At 39.4% G+C, this 18,397-nt stretch overlaps 1 protein-coding gene across 1 annotated transcript; it reads left to right on the top strand.

The window, feature by feature from the left end:
* Positions 1 to 6,109: 6,109 nt before the first annotated feature.
* Positions 6,110 to 18,164, top strand: taldo1 (transaldolase 1). Its single transcript, XM_015953664.3, has 8 exons — positions 6,110 to 6,314; positions 10,688 to 10,811; positions 11,295 to 11,402; positions 12,378 to 12,509; positions 13,335 to 13,510; positions 16,049 to 16,246; positions 17,736 to 17,881; positions 17,960 to 18,164. The coding sequence occupies exons 1-8, from the start codon at positions 6,215 to 6,217 to the stop codon at positions 17,990 to 17,992; spliced, it is 1,017 nt and encodes a 338-aa protein (XP_015809150.1). The 5' UTR covers positions 6,110 to 6,214; the 3' UTR covers positions 17,993 to 18,164.
* Positions 18,165 to 18,397: the final 233 nt, after the last annotated feature.

Below are 18,397 nucleotides of genomic sequence, written 5' to 3' on the forward strand. Positions count from 1 at the left end.
CAAACCACCGTCACCGGCTGAGCTAATGTTAAACCACAAACCAGTGGATCAGTTAGCTGAAACCGGTACCAACCTGTGAGCTGATGTAAAACCACGAAACCCGCTGTGGGCCAGTCAGCTCTCTCAGGAAGTGTCCTGCGTCGACACGTCAGCGGGACGACGCAAAGCTGAGAGCACAGTGTGACCGAGATATCACACCTGAACTGGAGATGAGGTGCAGAGGTCAAACACCAACTTCAGGAGGGAACCAGAACCGCAGGTCAGCCAGCCACAGAAAACTCAAAACCTGTGACACCTGTTCAGTCCTACAAGCGATCGATTGCAGAACAGGAGGTAACGACGGACGTGGAAGAGAAGATCCACAAGTGTTTGATGACAAATGATATGGGTTACTTTAATAAAGCTAGAAACTCAAGATTATTATGTAGGTTTTTGTTGTCTAGTTTATTCATTCCTAATTGCAGGTTTTAACTCTTGCTCTGGGTTTTGTTGACAGGATAATCATTGCTCAAAGGTAGCATTCAGGGGGGATAAATTAATAAAGCTAGAAATACAGGATAAAATTGGGTTTGATGTCTGGTTTAATGTTGAACTAAAATCCGATTGATTAATTGGTCGTTTCAAATTCCAGGTTAGGTGTGTCCTAATTTCATGTTAATGTTGTTTTATTGGTTTAATCTTTTATTGCTCAAAAAGTCACATCAGGAGGGAATGTTGGGTATTTTTATAATTGTACCTTTTTGAGACCTAAAAGATGCCCATTACACATCATGAATCTCTGTGTAAGGTTGAGCAAGGATGTTAATTGAAAAAACTCTGTACCTCTGTAACTTGAGAAGGTCCGCCTTCTACCCCATCCATTTGGTGAATAAAGCCCCTGAAGAACTGGGAGCACAGGGGGAGTGACGTGGGGAAGCCTCGGAGGAGGTTTCTCTGCGTTAACTCTCCGTGTTCTGGAGACTCAGGGTAAAATGTCTTCCTTGTTGTCATGTGTGTTATTACAGGTTCCAGGGTTATGGAGATTAAATATTACCTAACATTCTAGTCTCCTGATGGAGACCACGGGTATGCAGAGCTGGTGAGGTAAAGGCTGAGGCTGGAGCAGAGTTGGGGCTGGTTGAGCCACACACATGGACATGGGGGCTGGTGGAGTCATGCACATGGACTTTACAAATAATCAATTTACTCTCTCTCTATCAAAGGGTGTGTCGTCCTTTAAGGTAATATGGGATAAAATCTAATTACCTAACAGCTCAGACACCTGTCACTTCTTTAGTCGCCCCAGTGGCTCACAGATCTTATGAAATAGGTTTAAAAAAAAACTCAATAAAACCAGTTTTATAAGGTGTGTGTGTGTGTGTGCATCTGTACATGTGAGTGTTGAATGATGAGATCCACAACATTAGGAAATTGCTCCGGTACCTGGTGCAAAAAATATAAATAAATTCATAATATAGAGAGGCAATAATTTGAGAAAACGGCTAATATATACAAGACAGCATAGGTACTGATCAAAACGGAACAGTTTGGGTGCAAAGACAACACAGAGTCAGGTGACTGGAACAAAGTGACTGGAATGGGTAGTCGTAGGATTCTATTTGATGAGTCCAATTGCAAAGCCAAAGAAACTTCTTGCATTGAGAGGTTCTGGTCTGAATGGACCAGAGCCTCCTGCCTGATGGGAGCGAGCATAAAAGACTGTGTCCAGGGTGACATGGGTCAGCTGACCTGCAACCAGCCAATGACCTCGGCAAAGCGCACGGCACGCTGCAGTCTCTGGTGGTCACTCCAGCATACTATACGGTTATTGAAGAGGCGAGGATGGACTCGATGATGGCGGTGTAGAACTGCCTCATTAACTGTACTAGTAGGTTGAATTTCTTCAACTGCCTCAGGAACTTCATCCTCTGCTGGGCCTTTTTATGATGGAGGTGATTGTGGGCTCTCACTTGAGGTCTTAGGTGATGGTGGTGGCCAGGAAGCGACGTGAGTCCACCATCGAGATGGGAGTGTCAGACAGGTTTATGGGGTAGCTTATTTGGTTTTGCACCACCAAAGCCACGCCTCCGTCAGATCTGGCAGATTCTGATTGGATCAGTAAAGCAATGTGTTGTCTCTTGACGCTACATGAAATCAGTCCTAGTGGAAACATTTAAAGTCATATTACTTATTATATTCTATAGGATTATAATAACGTAATTAATATTTTGATTTCACAGATTAGTCACATCTTATTATTGACTAACACTTTGTTTGATTAGCTTTATTAAAAAGATAGAGTTCTTTGATTTATTAAAAGGAGAGAGTCCATTCTTCATTCTTCTCTTGAGCTGGAAAGAAAGCAGTTTATAGCAAATGCATGAGACCTTGAGGCCATATCTGATGAGACTAGTTCTGTGTCAGAGGAGAGGGGGAAAATGACTTTTGGTGGAGAACAGTCATTTCATTCCGTTACACATCCCCCCTTTTCAATGGTACAGTGGTTCATACAGAGACCACCTGGCGTTAAACCAGAGTCCTAAAGGGACTCCGACGACAGGGGAAGGTGCAGTTCCCCAGGAAGAGGCCAAAAGTGGGGAGGTACGAACCCCACTCCGAAGAACAGTCTATGGTTTCAACAGCCTCGCATAATCCCTTTGGAAGCACATAAGTCAGCAGATTATTAAGGTATCCACATGGAGGTAATATAATAATTTGAAGCAGGAGCAAAACTTTATATATCCACGGGTAGGGAATACTTCCAAAATAGTATATTGATCTTTGTAATAGCACTTATCGTGATTCAGTGCGGGAAAGAGCAGCAGGCAGGTCAGGTCCCAGTGAGCGAAGTATCCCAGCAGCCATGCCGGAACAAACGGACATCCAGGTCCTATGAGCCGGAACACCCATCAGGAGGAGCAGAATCCCATGACGAGTCATAGGCCCACCCCAGGAAGTGAGGATCATCAGCAAAACTCAGGAGAGGAGAGAGAGCACAGCACAGGGCACCTCAACGTAGACACAACAAAATGGTGTCTAATGCAAATTAACAAACAAAAAGAAACCTAGCACTGTGAGTACCTGCATGTACTATGTGTAGGCAGTTATGTGAATTAGCATTTTAAGTGAAGAAATGGGTGCAATACACTACGTGTAATGGAAAAAGTGGTGCAAAAAGAATAAAATTAATAAAACCCTATACTGCGTATGGGAGAAATCACTGGACTAAGTAAAAATGTCTTCAAAATGAAGAGCAAAATTGGTTGTAGTCCATAATGGTAAATTAACAAAGTTAATCATAAAGTTTTCAAAACTTAATCACCATAGTAAAGTTCTATAAAAAGATAGATATTTGAGTGGCAAAGAGCACTAACAATGTAAGTCAGCGAAGTTAGTAATCAACCTACATGTGAATGTACCCATAAGGAATTACGATTAGTGAAAATAAAACAAATTTGGATAACAGTAATATGTGGACTAAAACCATCAACTGTTAACTACCTGATTTCCTGACTTCAGGAGCCCACAGCATGTTCATCTCAAATCACCCAAGTCTGCACGTCATGTATAAACAGGAAAGACAACCATGCACACACACAAACATAGACAAACTTGTGTAACTCGAGATAGAGAGCTACGGAACCGACGAGGCGCGAAATCACCCCCCTTTTGAAGTCGGTAAGTTGTTGGTGGTAGCATTGACCAAATTAGTGGAACGCTTGTGCAGTTTGATTTGATCCCTGTTGACCCATTTGTAGACGGGCTCCTTGTTTGTTTGGGTAATCTTGATCTGATACACGACTGGAGAGAGCTTATCAGTTATCAGGTATGGGCCTGACCACTTCGGCAAATGTTTCTTAGCCAGCTTCCCAGAGGTGTTCTTGGTGTTACTAGTTTTAGGAGCGAAAATGTAGAACCAGGCCTCATCACCTATGTTGACTTCAGAATGTGAGGCCTTCTGATCATAATAAGCCTTCCTGCCCTCAGCTGATTTCTCCAGATTTGTCTGTGCAAATGAAAATGCTGCAGGCAGATGGTTCTTCAGTAGGTTAGTCAGAGGTCTCGCTATCTCAGCGTAGTGTTCTACGAACTGGCGCGAGTAGTCTCTTAAACAGAAGAGTGACAAAAAATTCACCCCCCTCAAAGTTGTCATGAGTGTAAACTAGATAAATTAAACCTAAAACATGTTTTGGAACCAGGCTGTAAACATGTTTATTTCTGCTGTGAAATTGGTATTTTTAACATGGGAGTCAATGAGGATTTGCTCGCTTCTGACACCAGCCCCTATAGCGGATGAGGGTGGAACTGCAATTTTTGGTACTTCTGTGTTGGCTTCTTTTTCAGACCTGAATTTTGGGGGCTTGGTTGCAAATATAGGATGAGGCGTACAGCTCAAACCCCCTTATCCATTTTTGTGGCGGGAGTTTTAGAAATCTCTCAGCATATTCCATGGAAATCTGAAACTTTTATTTTCGGCAGCTCCTGGAGGGAACGTATATAAAACAATGCCATGGTTAGCTACCGCTATCGTAGCTCAAGCTGAACTGCAGACTGGAAGGAAGTGGTGCATCCCGTTTAGAATAATGCAGAAGTGGGACGTGCATAAACCCTACTCCACCAGAGAAATGAGACCCAGATCTTTCCTCCAGCGTGACCAACCAGGACATCTGGGCCTGGGGGACCGTGTGTGGAGGTCTCAGAGTAGAATCAAGGAAGAACACCAGGCCAGCGCATGTCACCTTTACCAAACCATTGGACATTAGCTTTGTCAAAAGTTTTTCCCAAACTGCTGCTGAGCCTCCTCTTCACCCCGTCTGATGTAACTGGAACCAATTATCCAGATTACTGGGGTGGGAGGTTGATCAGAAAGCAGGTAATGTCACTTTTAAACACCAAGAGACTGAAATGTCCGTCCTATTTGTAAATAATTGTTCAAGTAAGTAGATAAAAAAAACAGATAAACTTCGTGCAAATACTTGGCATGCAACAGATCACCATGGCAACAAGGGCTTTTACGTTAGGTAACAGGAGTGCAATCTTGTCTGTGTGATGCTGAATCCAGGATAAGTGGAGAAAACTGGGTTTGACTAAACTTGATCAGGTAAACTTTAATTACATTTTTCTAGAACGTCAAATTGGTGATACAGGTGAACGTCGACCTTTTGTTGGATAAATGTCGCCATCTTGTGGCTATTTGGTAACACTACACCTGGTTAAATGGTTGTTAAAAATGAAAGACTAATATGAAATCATAATTTTAAAAAACTGATTATTTTCACACATTCCTCAGTTATTTCTTGTTATTTACCTGTTTTCAAAAATTGTTGAAAAACGCTGTTACTCTTCAGGCTCTCTGAAGTTCTTTGAAGCCTTGGTATTTCTCTATTTTCTCGTGTTCCTTTTTCCCATTGCCGTGTTGCTACATCAATCACAATGGCTGTCCTCTGTAGATTGTCCATATAATGTCCAACGATATATATATATATATATATATATATATATATATATATATATATATATATATATATATATATATATATATATATAATGTTTTTAATAAACTTTATTTAAAAAACAATGAGTATACAACATAGAAACGAATGAAGTATACAAAACAACAGAATATGAACACACAAAGCCAGGGGTAAAAGAAAAAAGTAACAATTATAAGAATACACGCAAAAATTCACACACACACACACACACACACACACACACACACACACACACACACACACACACACACGCACACACATATAGTTTCGAGCCTTTTTGTTGGTGGATTCTGATATTGATTTTATGTGCAATTCCACATCCTTAAAAAAATGACAGAAATATGGTGTTTTGTTGATAAACTTACATTTGTGAATAAATAATTTAGCTAAGAGTGTTAACAGATTTATCATAAAAAACATTTATCATTCTTCATGGGGAACTTAAAGAAACAGAATAAAACATTTTCCCATCGTAAAGAAAACTCCCTTAAAATATGGACAGTAACAAACCTGCTAAATTCCTTCCAGAATCTTTGTGTAAAAGAACAGCACCAAAAAAGATGTGTCAGTTTCTGGATGATCCCCACAGAAAGTAGTACGATTATGTTTTTCCCCTCAAAGTGGTTTCCTCGCGTTCTCGTCAAGTACTTCCGGCAGTGACGCACGGTCCCGTTTCTCGGTCCCTCCGTCGGCTCTCACGTGTTTTTTGTGTATAAAAGGGTTCCAGTCTGCACTCATCAATGTCTTGTGGGTCACCAGACAAACGCAGGAAGATGGAGTCAGCGCTGAACCAGCTGAAGAAGTTCACCGTGGTGGTGGCAGACACGGGAGACTTTAACGGTAATAACTCGCCTCCAGTGCGTGCTAGCGTTAGCTCATTAGCATGCTAACTACCTGACCAGATTTTGATGCGACTGACCGCCAGGTTGATGACAACACACGGCAGTGGGTGTGAATACCATGCTGCCTCTCGTCATATCGGCGAGTGCTAGCTTCAGATTCACTGTGGAAATTTTACTTTTTTCTCTTTGTTTTTAAAGTTTACCAACTTATTACTATGGGTCACTATCTAATAATCCTGTCATTAACAGTTTGCTAGCGTCACTAGCTAACTGTTAATTGAAGCAATGCAAATATATTTCTTATGAAATTTGCAACCGTTTGTTGTTAGTGACGTTTTGTCATGTGCACTTCAGCCGCAGTTGTTATGAACGTTAATGGTGAAATTCCAAGTGAAGTAAAACTCCAGTCTGCATGTTTTACTCTGACATGCGACAGTAGGCCGTTTGGGTGTTTTTCCTCCTTCCTCGTTTGTCCGTAATCACGCCACAGCGGGTCAGAATGGGGAACGGTTTGCTGTAACATCATTACACTATGATGCAAATCAGCCTGTTCCTGAGTGCGCACCCTGCAGACTCGGGATGACTTGACAGAAATGGTTTCTGCAGCTGGAAAGTAGTATAGAAGGGGTTATTAACTATATATGTCAATCTTCTTTTTTGGGTTTTGTTTTTAGTCACAGTTTAAGCTCGCCAGTTTAAAGGGGATTGCATAAATGTTACATGAGTCATAAAGCTCAATAATTTAATTCAAAGTGACACAATCAGCTGTTATGATTTTTGGTTTGTTAAACAATTAAAACATTTGTACAAAAACTGAATTACATTGCACCTACTTGGCTGATGACTTCATACTCATTTTAAGTTTTTGAAAACAGTTGCTACTGTTGTCAGAAGGAGAAAAATACTAACGATATTTCCAGGATTTTACCTTATCTGAAATTAGAATTTGTAAAGTGGAGCAACAATTTTTCAAACTTATTATGTTTCCATTGGGTTGTTTATGCTCTGGTAACAACTTACTACTTGGACAATCCTATGATCGGTAGAACAACAAATAAACAAATTTGACTTTTGTTTCAGCTCAACAGCTTGGGCTGTCTGACTGGGTCACTATCTTCACATCCATAGTTGCTTTTACACAATGCTGACAGATTCCTTTGGCCATTTCTGGCTCCTCTGTCAGTAAAACAAACACAAGGTTTGTGATAAAATGCAGCAACACGTTTAGCAAGATTTGTTGTGTTGCTTTTGAAAATGGATGTTTATGTAATGTAGGTTTGACAAGGGTGTTGTAAAATGTCAGTGTTTTTCAGTTGAGCTGTTGCAAGCTTGGGCATGTTAACATCAGAGGTGGCCTGTTGTAACGGTTCACTCTTGTGTCACGTGTTTGGCTTAAAATGCTTCTAATGTGTAGGAGCTGACGGACAGTCAAGTAATTATGTTACAGACTCACTAATGTAATAAGTCTTTAATAGAAACCTTGTTCATTGTAAATAAAATGCAATATTTAATATTTAGAGCTGTAAAAACATCACATTTAAATAAATACAAGATTTTTTTTGTTGTTTAGTTTATTTCAAACAAAGAAAACATAAGTTTAAAAAAAAAACCACAAACAGAAAAAATACATATCATCATCCCTTTTTTCCTTCTCTGTTTGTAAAGGGAGTAGGCTGAAGTTGAAACTTATATGTCCATACCCCTTTATACAAGTACTTTTTACTTGTTTAGTAAATCTAACACAAAACCTACATTAAAACAAACAAAATGGTACAAGTCACCAAAAACCACCAAACCATATGGGAAAAAAAGGAAAAAAAAACACATACAATTTCCATTTAATCTTCCTTTTCTGATTTATAGAAAGCATATCATGGTCACGTAAAGACACATTTACTGCTCATTTTTGGCTCTTGTAACCTTTACATTTTTCATCTTACAACACGTGAGCAGCATTGAAGCAGGAGACAACATGCAAAAAGACCCATTCTGCTTATTCAAGAGATTATGAAAAAATAAAAACTGTACCTTTTTGTTTTCTGTGTTAATCGCGTATCCTGGTCAAACCTACCAACAAAAAGATGCTTATGAGGAGACGGCATGATAACAAGCTACAGAACACAGACCAGCTTTGTTCTGAGACTGAAGAGCTGGCAGTATTTACTGGACTTGTTCTGGCACAAACCACTGCTCAGTGAAAACCACTCTTTGCTTTGTTTGTGTTTTTAACCTGCTGTACATTTCTTCCAGTTTTGTGCTTGTATCATATAGTGTTCATCAAAATAAGTAAATTTGTGTTATGTTCTGAGAACTATTTCTAGATTTGCGTGGCTTACTTTGGCTCAGTCCTCTAAAAGATGGTTGCCGGTCAAACTTTGTCTGTTAAATATCAACAGAAAATCTACTTCTTTCTGAAGAGGTGAAAAACTGGATGAGTAGTTCATCCCCTCCTGCACAAAGGGTTGAATCCCATCTTAATTTGGGGGCTTCTTAAACATTGCGGGATGTTTTTGTGAGGGAGGCTGAGCTCCGATTGTAGCCACAGCCACAAGGGTGCATCTGTAGCAACAAATGGCTGTGACTGCTATCTCTCTTAGCTACGAGAACAGCCAATGGCTATAGCTACGAATTGCTATGACACCACCGACTGCCCGGACAAACTCCTTTTGCGTTAAAGGTTTTATGATAGGTTAACACTTAACTGAGAAGCATTGTTTTGCCAGTTTATAAGTACAGGAATTAAAAATGTGTTCATATTTGAAACTTTTTTCATATTTGATGTTTAATGAATGTCTTTGGTGTACTTTGAACTTGTTCCCCGCCATGTTATGCTAACGTGGCTGTGCGGTGCTTTGCCATAGTATAGTAGCTATGGTCATAGCTGTCAGCTGCTATGACCATAGCACTTCCCAAACTTAAATTATGGCTGCCCATTCTACAGTTTGTGCTTGCGTGTACGCTAGGGTTGTCACGGTGTGAAAATTTAACCTCACAGTTATTGTGACCAAAATTATCACGGTTTTCGGTATTATCGCAGTATTGTTTTAAACGTGTTACATTTTCAAAAATAAACCCTGTATATCAGGAAAATATTGTCCTCAGTTTGTGTCCAACTTTAGCCTAAAATTTGTTTTTTTTTTGTAATTATGTTGTTTATTTGTTTACATTTTTCCCTTTAGTCTTTAAAATACCAATATTTGCCCACAACTTATTTTTTGTCTGTTTGATGTCATCATTTTAAAAGTATTAGATCAGATGACACTCAGTACTCAAGTAGCCTTCTAATCAGATACTTTTTTACCCTTACTTGAGTAATAAACCCTATATCAGGAAAATATTATCCTCAGTTTGTGTTCCAGTGAGCTTTGCAGATGTGGGGAAATGTCATCAGGCAGTAATCATTGTTAAATTCATAATTATTCTCGGAGAGAGACCAACTCATATCTGCCCCTGGGAGCCCTGTAATGCATAGCGTCATTTCAACATGGGGGTGTCCGCAACACTGTTTATATGCAGGTCGTGGCGCTGGGGCTGCTTTATATAGCGACTCGTTGCATTCTCCCTCAACCCAAATCCTCGGATCACGCATTTTAGCTAAAGCGCTAACGTTAGCTTGCCTTGCGTTGACTGTAGAGTTGTGGGTGATGGTCACGCAGATGTGTCATGAGATTTGAAGCGTTGCTGCCTTCAGACACTTTTTCTGCACGTGCTGCAAACAGGATAGTCGTCTTCTATCAGCTGTCCCTCGGCACTCTTCAAATATCCAAAAAAATGCCCGTACTTCCCACTTTGTCTTCTTTGAGGGATAAAAAATGTCCTCCTGAGCACTGCCGTCTCCTCCTTTGGCCATTATTTCAGCTTTAGCTTCAAGAAAGTTTTGGTCATAAACAACAAAGTGCACATGTGCCACCGGCAACTTCTGCAGATGATACGGTGGCTGGTAAGGGTCACCGCGCCTACACCGCAGCCACGGTAATCCACAGAGATGATATAGTTTTTAAAAAACAAGACGGTTATTATTATTGTCAACTTTTTTACTGGGGTTTACCACTACACCGGTTACCGTGACAACCCTAGTGTACGCACACTTGCCTGAGACATCTTCACAGGAAAAGGCTGGAAAAGAAAACCTGTGAGGAAAAAGCATGCTGGCAAAATAGTGAAGTTATTTAGAGAATGGTGCAGCAATGCCTTTACACATTGGCACCATTTTCATCTTGAGAACAGCAGATCTTGGTTTGGCATGTTGGTGGTGTTCTTTTGCAAATTAACATTATAGGTAGATCAGAGGTGAGCTTCTCAGTTGGGTTTTCAACACAAGTGTGATCTGTGGTTGTCTGACCGATCTACTCTTGTTTTCTTGTCTTGCAGCCATCGATGAGTACAAGCCTCAAGATGCAACCACTAATCCATCTCTGATCCTGGCTGCTGCTAAGATGCCTGCTTACCAGAGCCTTTTGGATCAGGCCATAAAATATGGCATTGCTAAAGGAGGGTACGAATTAATGAGTTTTTTTAACCCTCCCCAAATCAGTGTAGGCCAATGGTTTAGCTTCACCTTCAAAGACCTAACTTCCAGGCTTTGCTATAAAGCCAACAAGAAAGCAAACTTCTTTTTATTTTAATTTTTTTTAAATAATTTTTGCTGTGAACAGAAAAAGCTAAATGCTGGCCTTTAAATTGGTTAATGGCATAGAAAATGGCTAACAGCCATTAGGCATGTAAAGGGCGCCCCTAGGGCACCTACCCTCTCCACCAACTGTTAAGTGATGTTTGTGGTCAGCAGAGGGCTGCAGATTGTTGTCCTATGTGAAGTTGGTAGTTTCTAACTACACAATCACTGAACCCCACTCCTAAGTGAATGGGTTAAAGTGTTAACCACTAGGTGTCGCTTTAAATGAAACCTGTTTGCATGCAAGTTATTTGGTAAAAGAGGAACTGTTAAACCATTTAACTTTTTCTTTTTTTTTTTACTAAGTACTGAAGAGGAGCAGGTAGCCAACACGATGGACAAGCTGTTTGTGAGTTTTGGACTCGAGATTCTCAAGAAGGTTCCAGGCAGAGTGTCTACAGAGGTGGATGCCAGGTTTGTGCAAACTGTTGGACTTTTAACACAGCAGAGCTAGAGGAGCAGTCTATGGTTGCATTACTCAAGATAAAAAAAAAATCATGTTTGGTAGTTTGACCATTTACTTCTATTACTCTTAATTAAAAAATACAGAAAAACAATGATTTTTATGTAATTACTAAAAATTAATGAATCCCAAAATGAACATTTTCCCTTAAAAGAAGACTAATCTACATCAACTTTTAACTAAATTAAAGTAGAATGCTTTTCAAATGCTATCACTTTATTTTTGTTATTTTAATGCTGTCATAAATTAAAAGTTGCTAAAGGTACTTGTCTACCAGTCTGGGCTTCAGAGGTTTGCCTAATACAGTGGCGCCCCCAAGGGGTAGACATTTGCATATTATGAGTTTCAAGCTAGTTCCACCTTTTTAAGTAGGATTCTGAAATGCACCAACCTTTGCACCATATTCTATTTTCTTAGTTTCACCTGTATTTGCTGCTTCTGCTGTTGCTCATTTTCAACACAAAAGTTTAATCTCCATAGTTGTTGTGAAAACGGCAACAGGTGAATTAAACTTTCCTAAAATTCTAAAAATAAACTTTGCAACAACATTTTGAATAACTGTTTGAAAGTTCTCTGTAATCTTTTTTTCTCAGATTTGAGGTGTTGGATGCATGTTTTATTCATTTATTTATTTATTTATTTCATGAAAAAGAATAAAGGAGTATCCAGTGCATCACCACAGGCTGAACTCTCTCAGAGTTGCCATAAGGACCAAGTGTGCCACCTCAAAACTTTCTCAGGCCCATCTGGTCATCCCTATTAAATTATTCTTGGGGAGCCACTGGCCTAATAACCAAATAATTGGTTAAAATACCTTATTAAACCAGAAATCCTCAAAAAACAAAATATTTTTATTCTATCACTGAAAAATGAAAATGTATCTTTTCAAAACACCTAAATGCCCACATCTTGTTGCCACCTTGCAGATTGTCATTTGATAAAGATGAAATGGTGGCAAAAGCCCTGATGCTCATAGCGCTGTACGAGGAGGCGGGCATCAGTAAGGAGCGTGTGCTCATCAAACTTTCCTCAACATGGGAGGGGATCCAGGCTGGCAGGTGAGTTTGCAGAGAGGACATACAGCTGTGTGCTGCAAAAGTCTTAAATGGGACATTTTGTCTATTTTAAATTGTGTTTCTATGTAACTGTTAATAATAATAATAATAATGTCTTAAGGAAGACTCGGGATCATTTGTCCCAAAAGATTTGCATCAAATTGGGCAGACCAGCAGATAATGCTACGAGGCTCCTTATTTATATGGTTTTTACTAGTTGTGCCCACATATGTTCACATATACACCTCTGAACAAGGCACGGCCCATCACATCTTCTGGTCAAAGGCTGGAGTAGGGAATGCCGAGTAGGCAGGGTCTTATTCTTGAAACCACATAAGAGGCTCTCTCTGCCCCTGGTGTCACAAATTGACACAGAGTTGTGATCTGTCGCTGACCTCTGCAGCTTTTATTAAAGACAGGAAATTCTTTAACAATTGACTTTCTACTTTGTTGTTTGTTGTGACAGCACCTAAAAATATTCAGACCGCATCGTCAGAGGGAGAGGAGTTGCAAACCAGATATTTATGATGCCAATAGCTAATTTGTGGACAGCAACTCATGGTTCACAAAGCTGCCTCAGTCACTCCACCCTTTCTGGGAACAATCAGATCAGATCATTTAGCAGGAGGATTGACATTTTTACTTTTTTTAGACAAAAAGATTGTAAACGGTGTTAAAATAAAAGCTGCGGTCACTGTTTGATTTGTGCCAGTCTGATAAAACAACTTTACTCTATTTAGTTCTTTTGAAGATGAAATCAGTAACAATTTTTACCAAATTTTCTGTTTTTAATATTTCATATAATTTGTGTGTCTGTTTTTTCTGCAGGGAGCTTGAGGAGAAACATGGTGTTCACTGCAACATGACACTGCTGTTCTCCTTTGCTCAGGCTGTAGCTTGTGCAGAAGCAAAAGTAACTCTTATTTCCCCTTTTGTTGGGCGCATTCTTGACTGGTACAAGGAGAACACAGACCGTAAAAGCTACGAGCCACATGAAGATCCAGGTAACAGCCAGCCTTAACTAGTGACTAAACGTCTCTGTGTTTCAGGCAAGAAAAGTTTCAACAAGCACAAGAGACCCAAACCTTGCTAGTTTTTAAAAATAGTAGGAAATTAGTAAATGTAATCAGGGGATTGTTTGTTTACCACAGGTCGGATATACGCTACAGCTCAAAACTTGGAGATCACCTTAAATAGTTTTTTATCTCCCATTGAAATGGGTGAAGTTTGTTCAAACAGACAATATAGCAAATGAACAGGAATTGTTGGGTTAGTAATCTAAAAATGAGTGGAAATGATGACGGTTTCTCTCACATGATGGATCAGACAACCGTTTCATAGCTTCAGCCGCAGTGGGTTAGGGTCCATGTTGGGGTTGGTGTCCTGTTGTAGAATGAAACTGGACCTATCAAGCATTACCCATGGGTGTGATGTTGCAATTCTAAATAATTTGAGAACTCTTCACTTTGGGTGCCATCATAAACATTAGGGATGTGAATCTTAGAGCAACTCACGATTTGATTCAATGCTGATTCTTGGGGTGCCGATTCGATTCAGAATCGATTCTCGATTCTCAATTTAAATCGATTCACAACCAGTATTAACAAAGAGTGTCGGCTCCAGGACTAACTACTTTGTTGTACAAGTTAGTTAAAGCTATGGGACATTTTTATTTGACTTTAAACTAGTCGTGCTCCAAAAATGCTAATTTACAAGGTAAAATAAAGTGATTCTAAAACTGTAAACAGAAGCAATCTTTTGACCAAAAGGCAACATTTATTTTTGCTTACCTTGTAAAATATAACAAATCTGTAGTTACCTAACAGTAGCTTTGAAAGTAATACGGTCAAATACTTTTCAAGTTTGTGTAGAAACAAGTTACATGAGTAATCCTGAGTACTCGGTACTTAGAAAATAAATATGAGAATATCTCAAATTTCTGAGTATGGAAAAAATTACATTCAAGTGCCCTCTTATCAGCAGATTCAAACATAAATCATCTCAATTTATGGGACCACAAAAATGAACGGAGCACTGACTCTCCTAACAACGATCAAAAAAGTGCATCTCAAAGCTGTAACGTGCCAAATATTTGAGTTCTTAGAATCGATTCTGAATCTTTATAAATAAGAATCCCGATTCAGGCTTGAATCGATTATTTTTTTCAGCACCTCTAATAAACATCATGCGTAAATCTATTTTACTATATTTAGTGACTAAGTGTCGCACAATGCCTGCAAACCGAAACAAACAGCAATTAGCTGCCATTATAGAGGATGAGTGTTTGTCCACCGGACGTGAAGCATCTTGTTTTAGACGTGTCCCAGAAGCGTAGGTACGCGTCTCTTCCACTTTGATTCTATTTTTTACAAGCTGCTGTTCCAGAACACATCGGGTTCAGACCGGGCCAGACTGGAAGTTAAACACGAAGCAGTGTAAAACACCTGGAAACTCGCGTGCAGATTTCCAGTTGCTTAATTAGTAAAAAGTCATTTTCTGTGAAACCTTTAGCTGAAGTAAACCAAAATAAAAAAATAAAAATAAATAAATTACTGATTTTTTTTGGATACATGTCTTTCTACTTGCTTTTTATTGTGTAAACTGTCTAAATCACGCATGATCTTGCAATTTTTCCATGATTTCTTGACCTCGGGACCAGCTGAGTGGAACGCTTTTGCTGCCGTTTCACCCCGGAAACGGTCCTGGTGCGAAGGGAGTTTGCGGCTAAAACGTGTTTATGTACCATACTTTATGAAAATATGCACTGGTATGTTTCAAGTGCCTTTACATCTAAAGTATAAATATAGACCTTTATGGAAGTTATGGTCCAAGGTGAAGGTGCAGCCATGGCAACAGTATCAACTGGCACACTGTGTAGAAAATCAATTGATTATACAAAACCTCTTAATACTAATGTGACCTGAGGTGGAATATTATTTACAAATTTGTTGTGATGAGTTTGTAGTTATTTCTGAGAACTGGCTGCAGCTATAGAAACTCAGCAGGACCTCTCTGTCCTGATGAGTTTTAACTCAATAGCTGACAGATGATGTTTACGTGAGAAACTGGAAGCTGTGTGGAAAACCTGCTCTTCATTGATTTGTGCCAGGGTGTGTTCAAAGCTAGAAAAACCCATCTGTGTTCATCAGCTGCTTGTTCTGTTGTTCCCCAGATAGGAGTACATCACTCAAATGAAACCAGTGGAATGCACTGAGGCCACTCCTATCAGTACTTGGATTTATTTCTGCCTCAACATGCAAATTGGTGCTTTTTTGTTTTGGCTTTTGCATTTTCCCTCCAGCTGGCAATGGTGACCTGCTTTATGGTATTTTAATGTTTAGATATGTACAAAAATGTAGACAAACACTTAATCCAGTTGAAAAGTTAGATTTTATTTAACGGGTACCTCCAAGCATCCTATGGTAGGTTCTTCTCTCATTAAAAGTGGGTACTTTGACTTTGAGATCTTGGAGAAGACTAACACTAAGCTACTGATGTTTGTGATTCATTATTATGGCATTTTTTATTTCCATTTTCTTAAGGTGTGGTGAGCGTGACCAAGATTTACAACTACTACAAGAAGTTTGGCTATGGCACTGTTGTGATGGGGGCCTCCTTCAGAAACACGGGTGAAGTGAAGGCTCTGGCTGGCTGTGACCTGCTCACAATCTCCCCTGGTCTGTTGGCAGAGCTTAGCGAGGATCACAGCTCGGTCACTGAGCTACTAAGTGTGGAGAAAGGTACTGCTTTAAAGTAGGAAAACATGGTTTCCAGCTATAGAGGTCCACTATGGAACTATTTAGACAGTTGCTGAATGGCTATAATCTCAGCAATCCTAACTCCGCCTCATGGGTTTATTAGTATAACAAACTCCAAGACAACGCATCCCAACCATGCAATTTTTGTTTAAATGTGTGGAGCACTGGGGAAAAAAAAACTTTAATGATCATTTCTGATAATAATTGGTCACTCTTGAATTTTTCATACAGGCTGAACAGGAAAATTGTCTCCTACACCTATCTCCTGCATTAGCATCTGATAGAAAGTAGATGTTGAAACTCTAGGATTTGAAAAACCTGACAGATCTATGTCATACTGTCACTTAACATTCATGGACTCGCCCATCTTGACTCACGATGGGGAAAGCTGTTGTTGGTTTAGCGTCCAGGAAACAGCAGAGAACATCTCAGCTAGAAGAAGCTAACCATTAGCAACTCCACAACACGGTTAAATTCCTTCAGGCTTGTGTTATTTGTGGAGATAAAACAACAACGTTGCAGAGCAGTCGTTGGTAGAGTTGTGGTGTTGTTAACCAATCAGAGGTGAGATGTCCAGATATCAAGAAATAAGACTCCAAATGCTGTCATCTGAAGCTTAGCTCTGATGTGGTTCACTTCTAGTTCCTGAAAATGGTGCACCAGAACTTTGTTTCCTCAAATAACAACTTACAAGACATTTATTCCTACTAGAGACTAGGAATGTCCCGATACAACCTTTGCACTTCCAATATGATACCGATATTGCAGCCTTCAGTACTGACAGATATCAGCACAAATCATACATACTTTTACCTATTTTGTAGTGTGGAATGTATGAAAGTCTTGCTCAAGTGATATTATTCAGAGAACAAGAACCAGCAACAGTATGGAGGGAAAAAAAGACTTTTTTTTTAACCATTGGTTGCAAAAATGTGAACCTTAACGGACTGCTTATATCAGAGATTTTTGATGCGGACCGATATAATGCAATACAGTGTTTTTGGGCCGATATCAAATTACTTCCAATATCGGAATGGGACATCCCTACTAGAGACCACTTAAACTGTATTGATGTAAATGAGTGTTTGTCACCTTTTAATTTAACTGTTGAATGGCTAAAGTTTTAATTGTTGTAGATACGATTATAACTTCTTCAGTAAACAGACCAATAAAGTATACTTACGTGTGTCTAGTTTATGGGTCAGTCTTCTAAGAATAATAACTAAACATACATGTACAGTAGTAAATCTTTTTTTTTAATTACTGTTTCATCACTATGTTGAATATTACTCTTGGTGACTTTTAAAATCTATTAAAAATGTAATACTAGCTGCCCCCAATAAATAGCCATTGGTAACAGGTGTATGGTTACTTTTAGTTTAGTAGACTCGGGTCTGCTTACCTGCACAAACAGTTCAAGTTGAACTTTAAGAAGAGGATTCTGTTACAAACCAGATTTTAACGTTTACAGCTAAATCCTGTGATCTGGAGAAGATCCACTTGGAGGAGAAGGATTTCCGCTGGCAGCACAATGAGGACCGCATGGCTGTGGAGAAATTGTCAGATGGCATCCGCAAGTTTGCTGCTGACGCCATCAAGCTGGAAACCATGATTAAAGTAAGATTCTTTAAAATTATGAGTATATTAACAAATATATAACACATAAGCTAAATAATTATTGATTTCTTGTTACAGGAGAAGATACTCAGTGTTAAAAACGGCCAGTAATGAACAGTTCTGGTGTCCACCTGTAGCTAAAGATGAATAATGAGTGGAGACCACCTTATTTTGCCCTGAATAAAGAGGACCTTCCTCGCCGCTCTTGCCAGACTCCTGGGACCACCCTCCTTCTCTTGGGATGGGGCTGTTTTTTGACCAAATAAAAATGATTCGTGTTTCAGTGGCTGTGATTTGTCATTAAGTTTAAATATTTAATAGAAGCAAAAGTCTCAGGCTTGGCTCGGTCACTGTAAATCACTTACACAGAAAGACCACAGACGCCAGAGAAACAATTTTTCTACTGACTGATATTTTTGATTTTAACAAAGATTATATCATTTATCTCTCCAGTTAATAAAGTCACATTCTTGATGAAAAGGTTTTTAATCTTCATTTTGTTGCATGTGTTTGACC

This window comes from Nothobranchius furzeri, chromosome 9 (genome assembly GCF_043380555.1).
Source record: "Nothobranchius furzeri strain GRZ-AD chromosome 9, NfurGRZ-RIMD1, whole genome shotgun sequence".
Taxonomy (NCBI): Eukaryota; Metazoa; Chordata; class Actinopteri; order Cyprinodontiformes; family Nothobranchiidae; genus Nothobranchius; species Nothobranchius furzeri.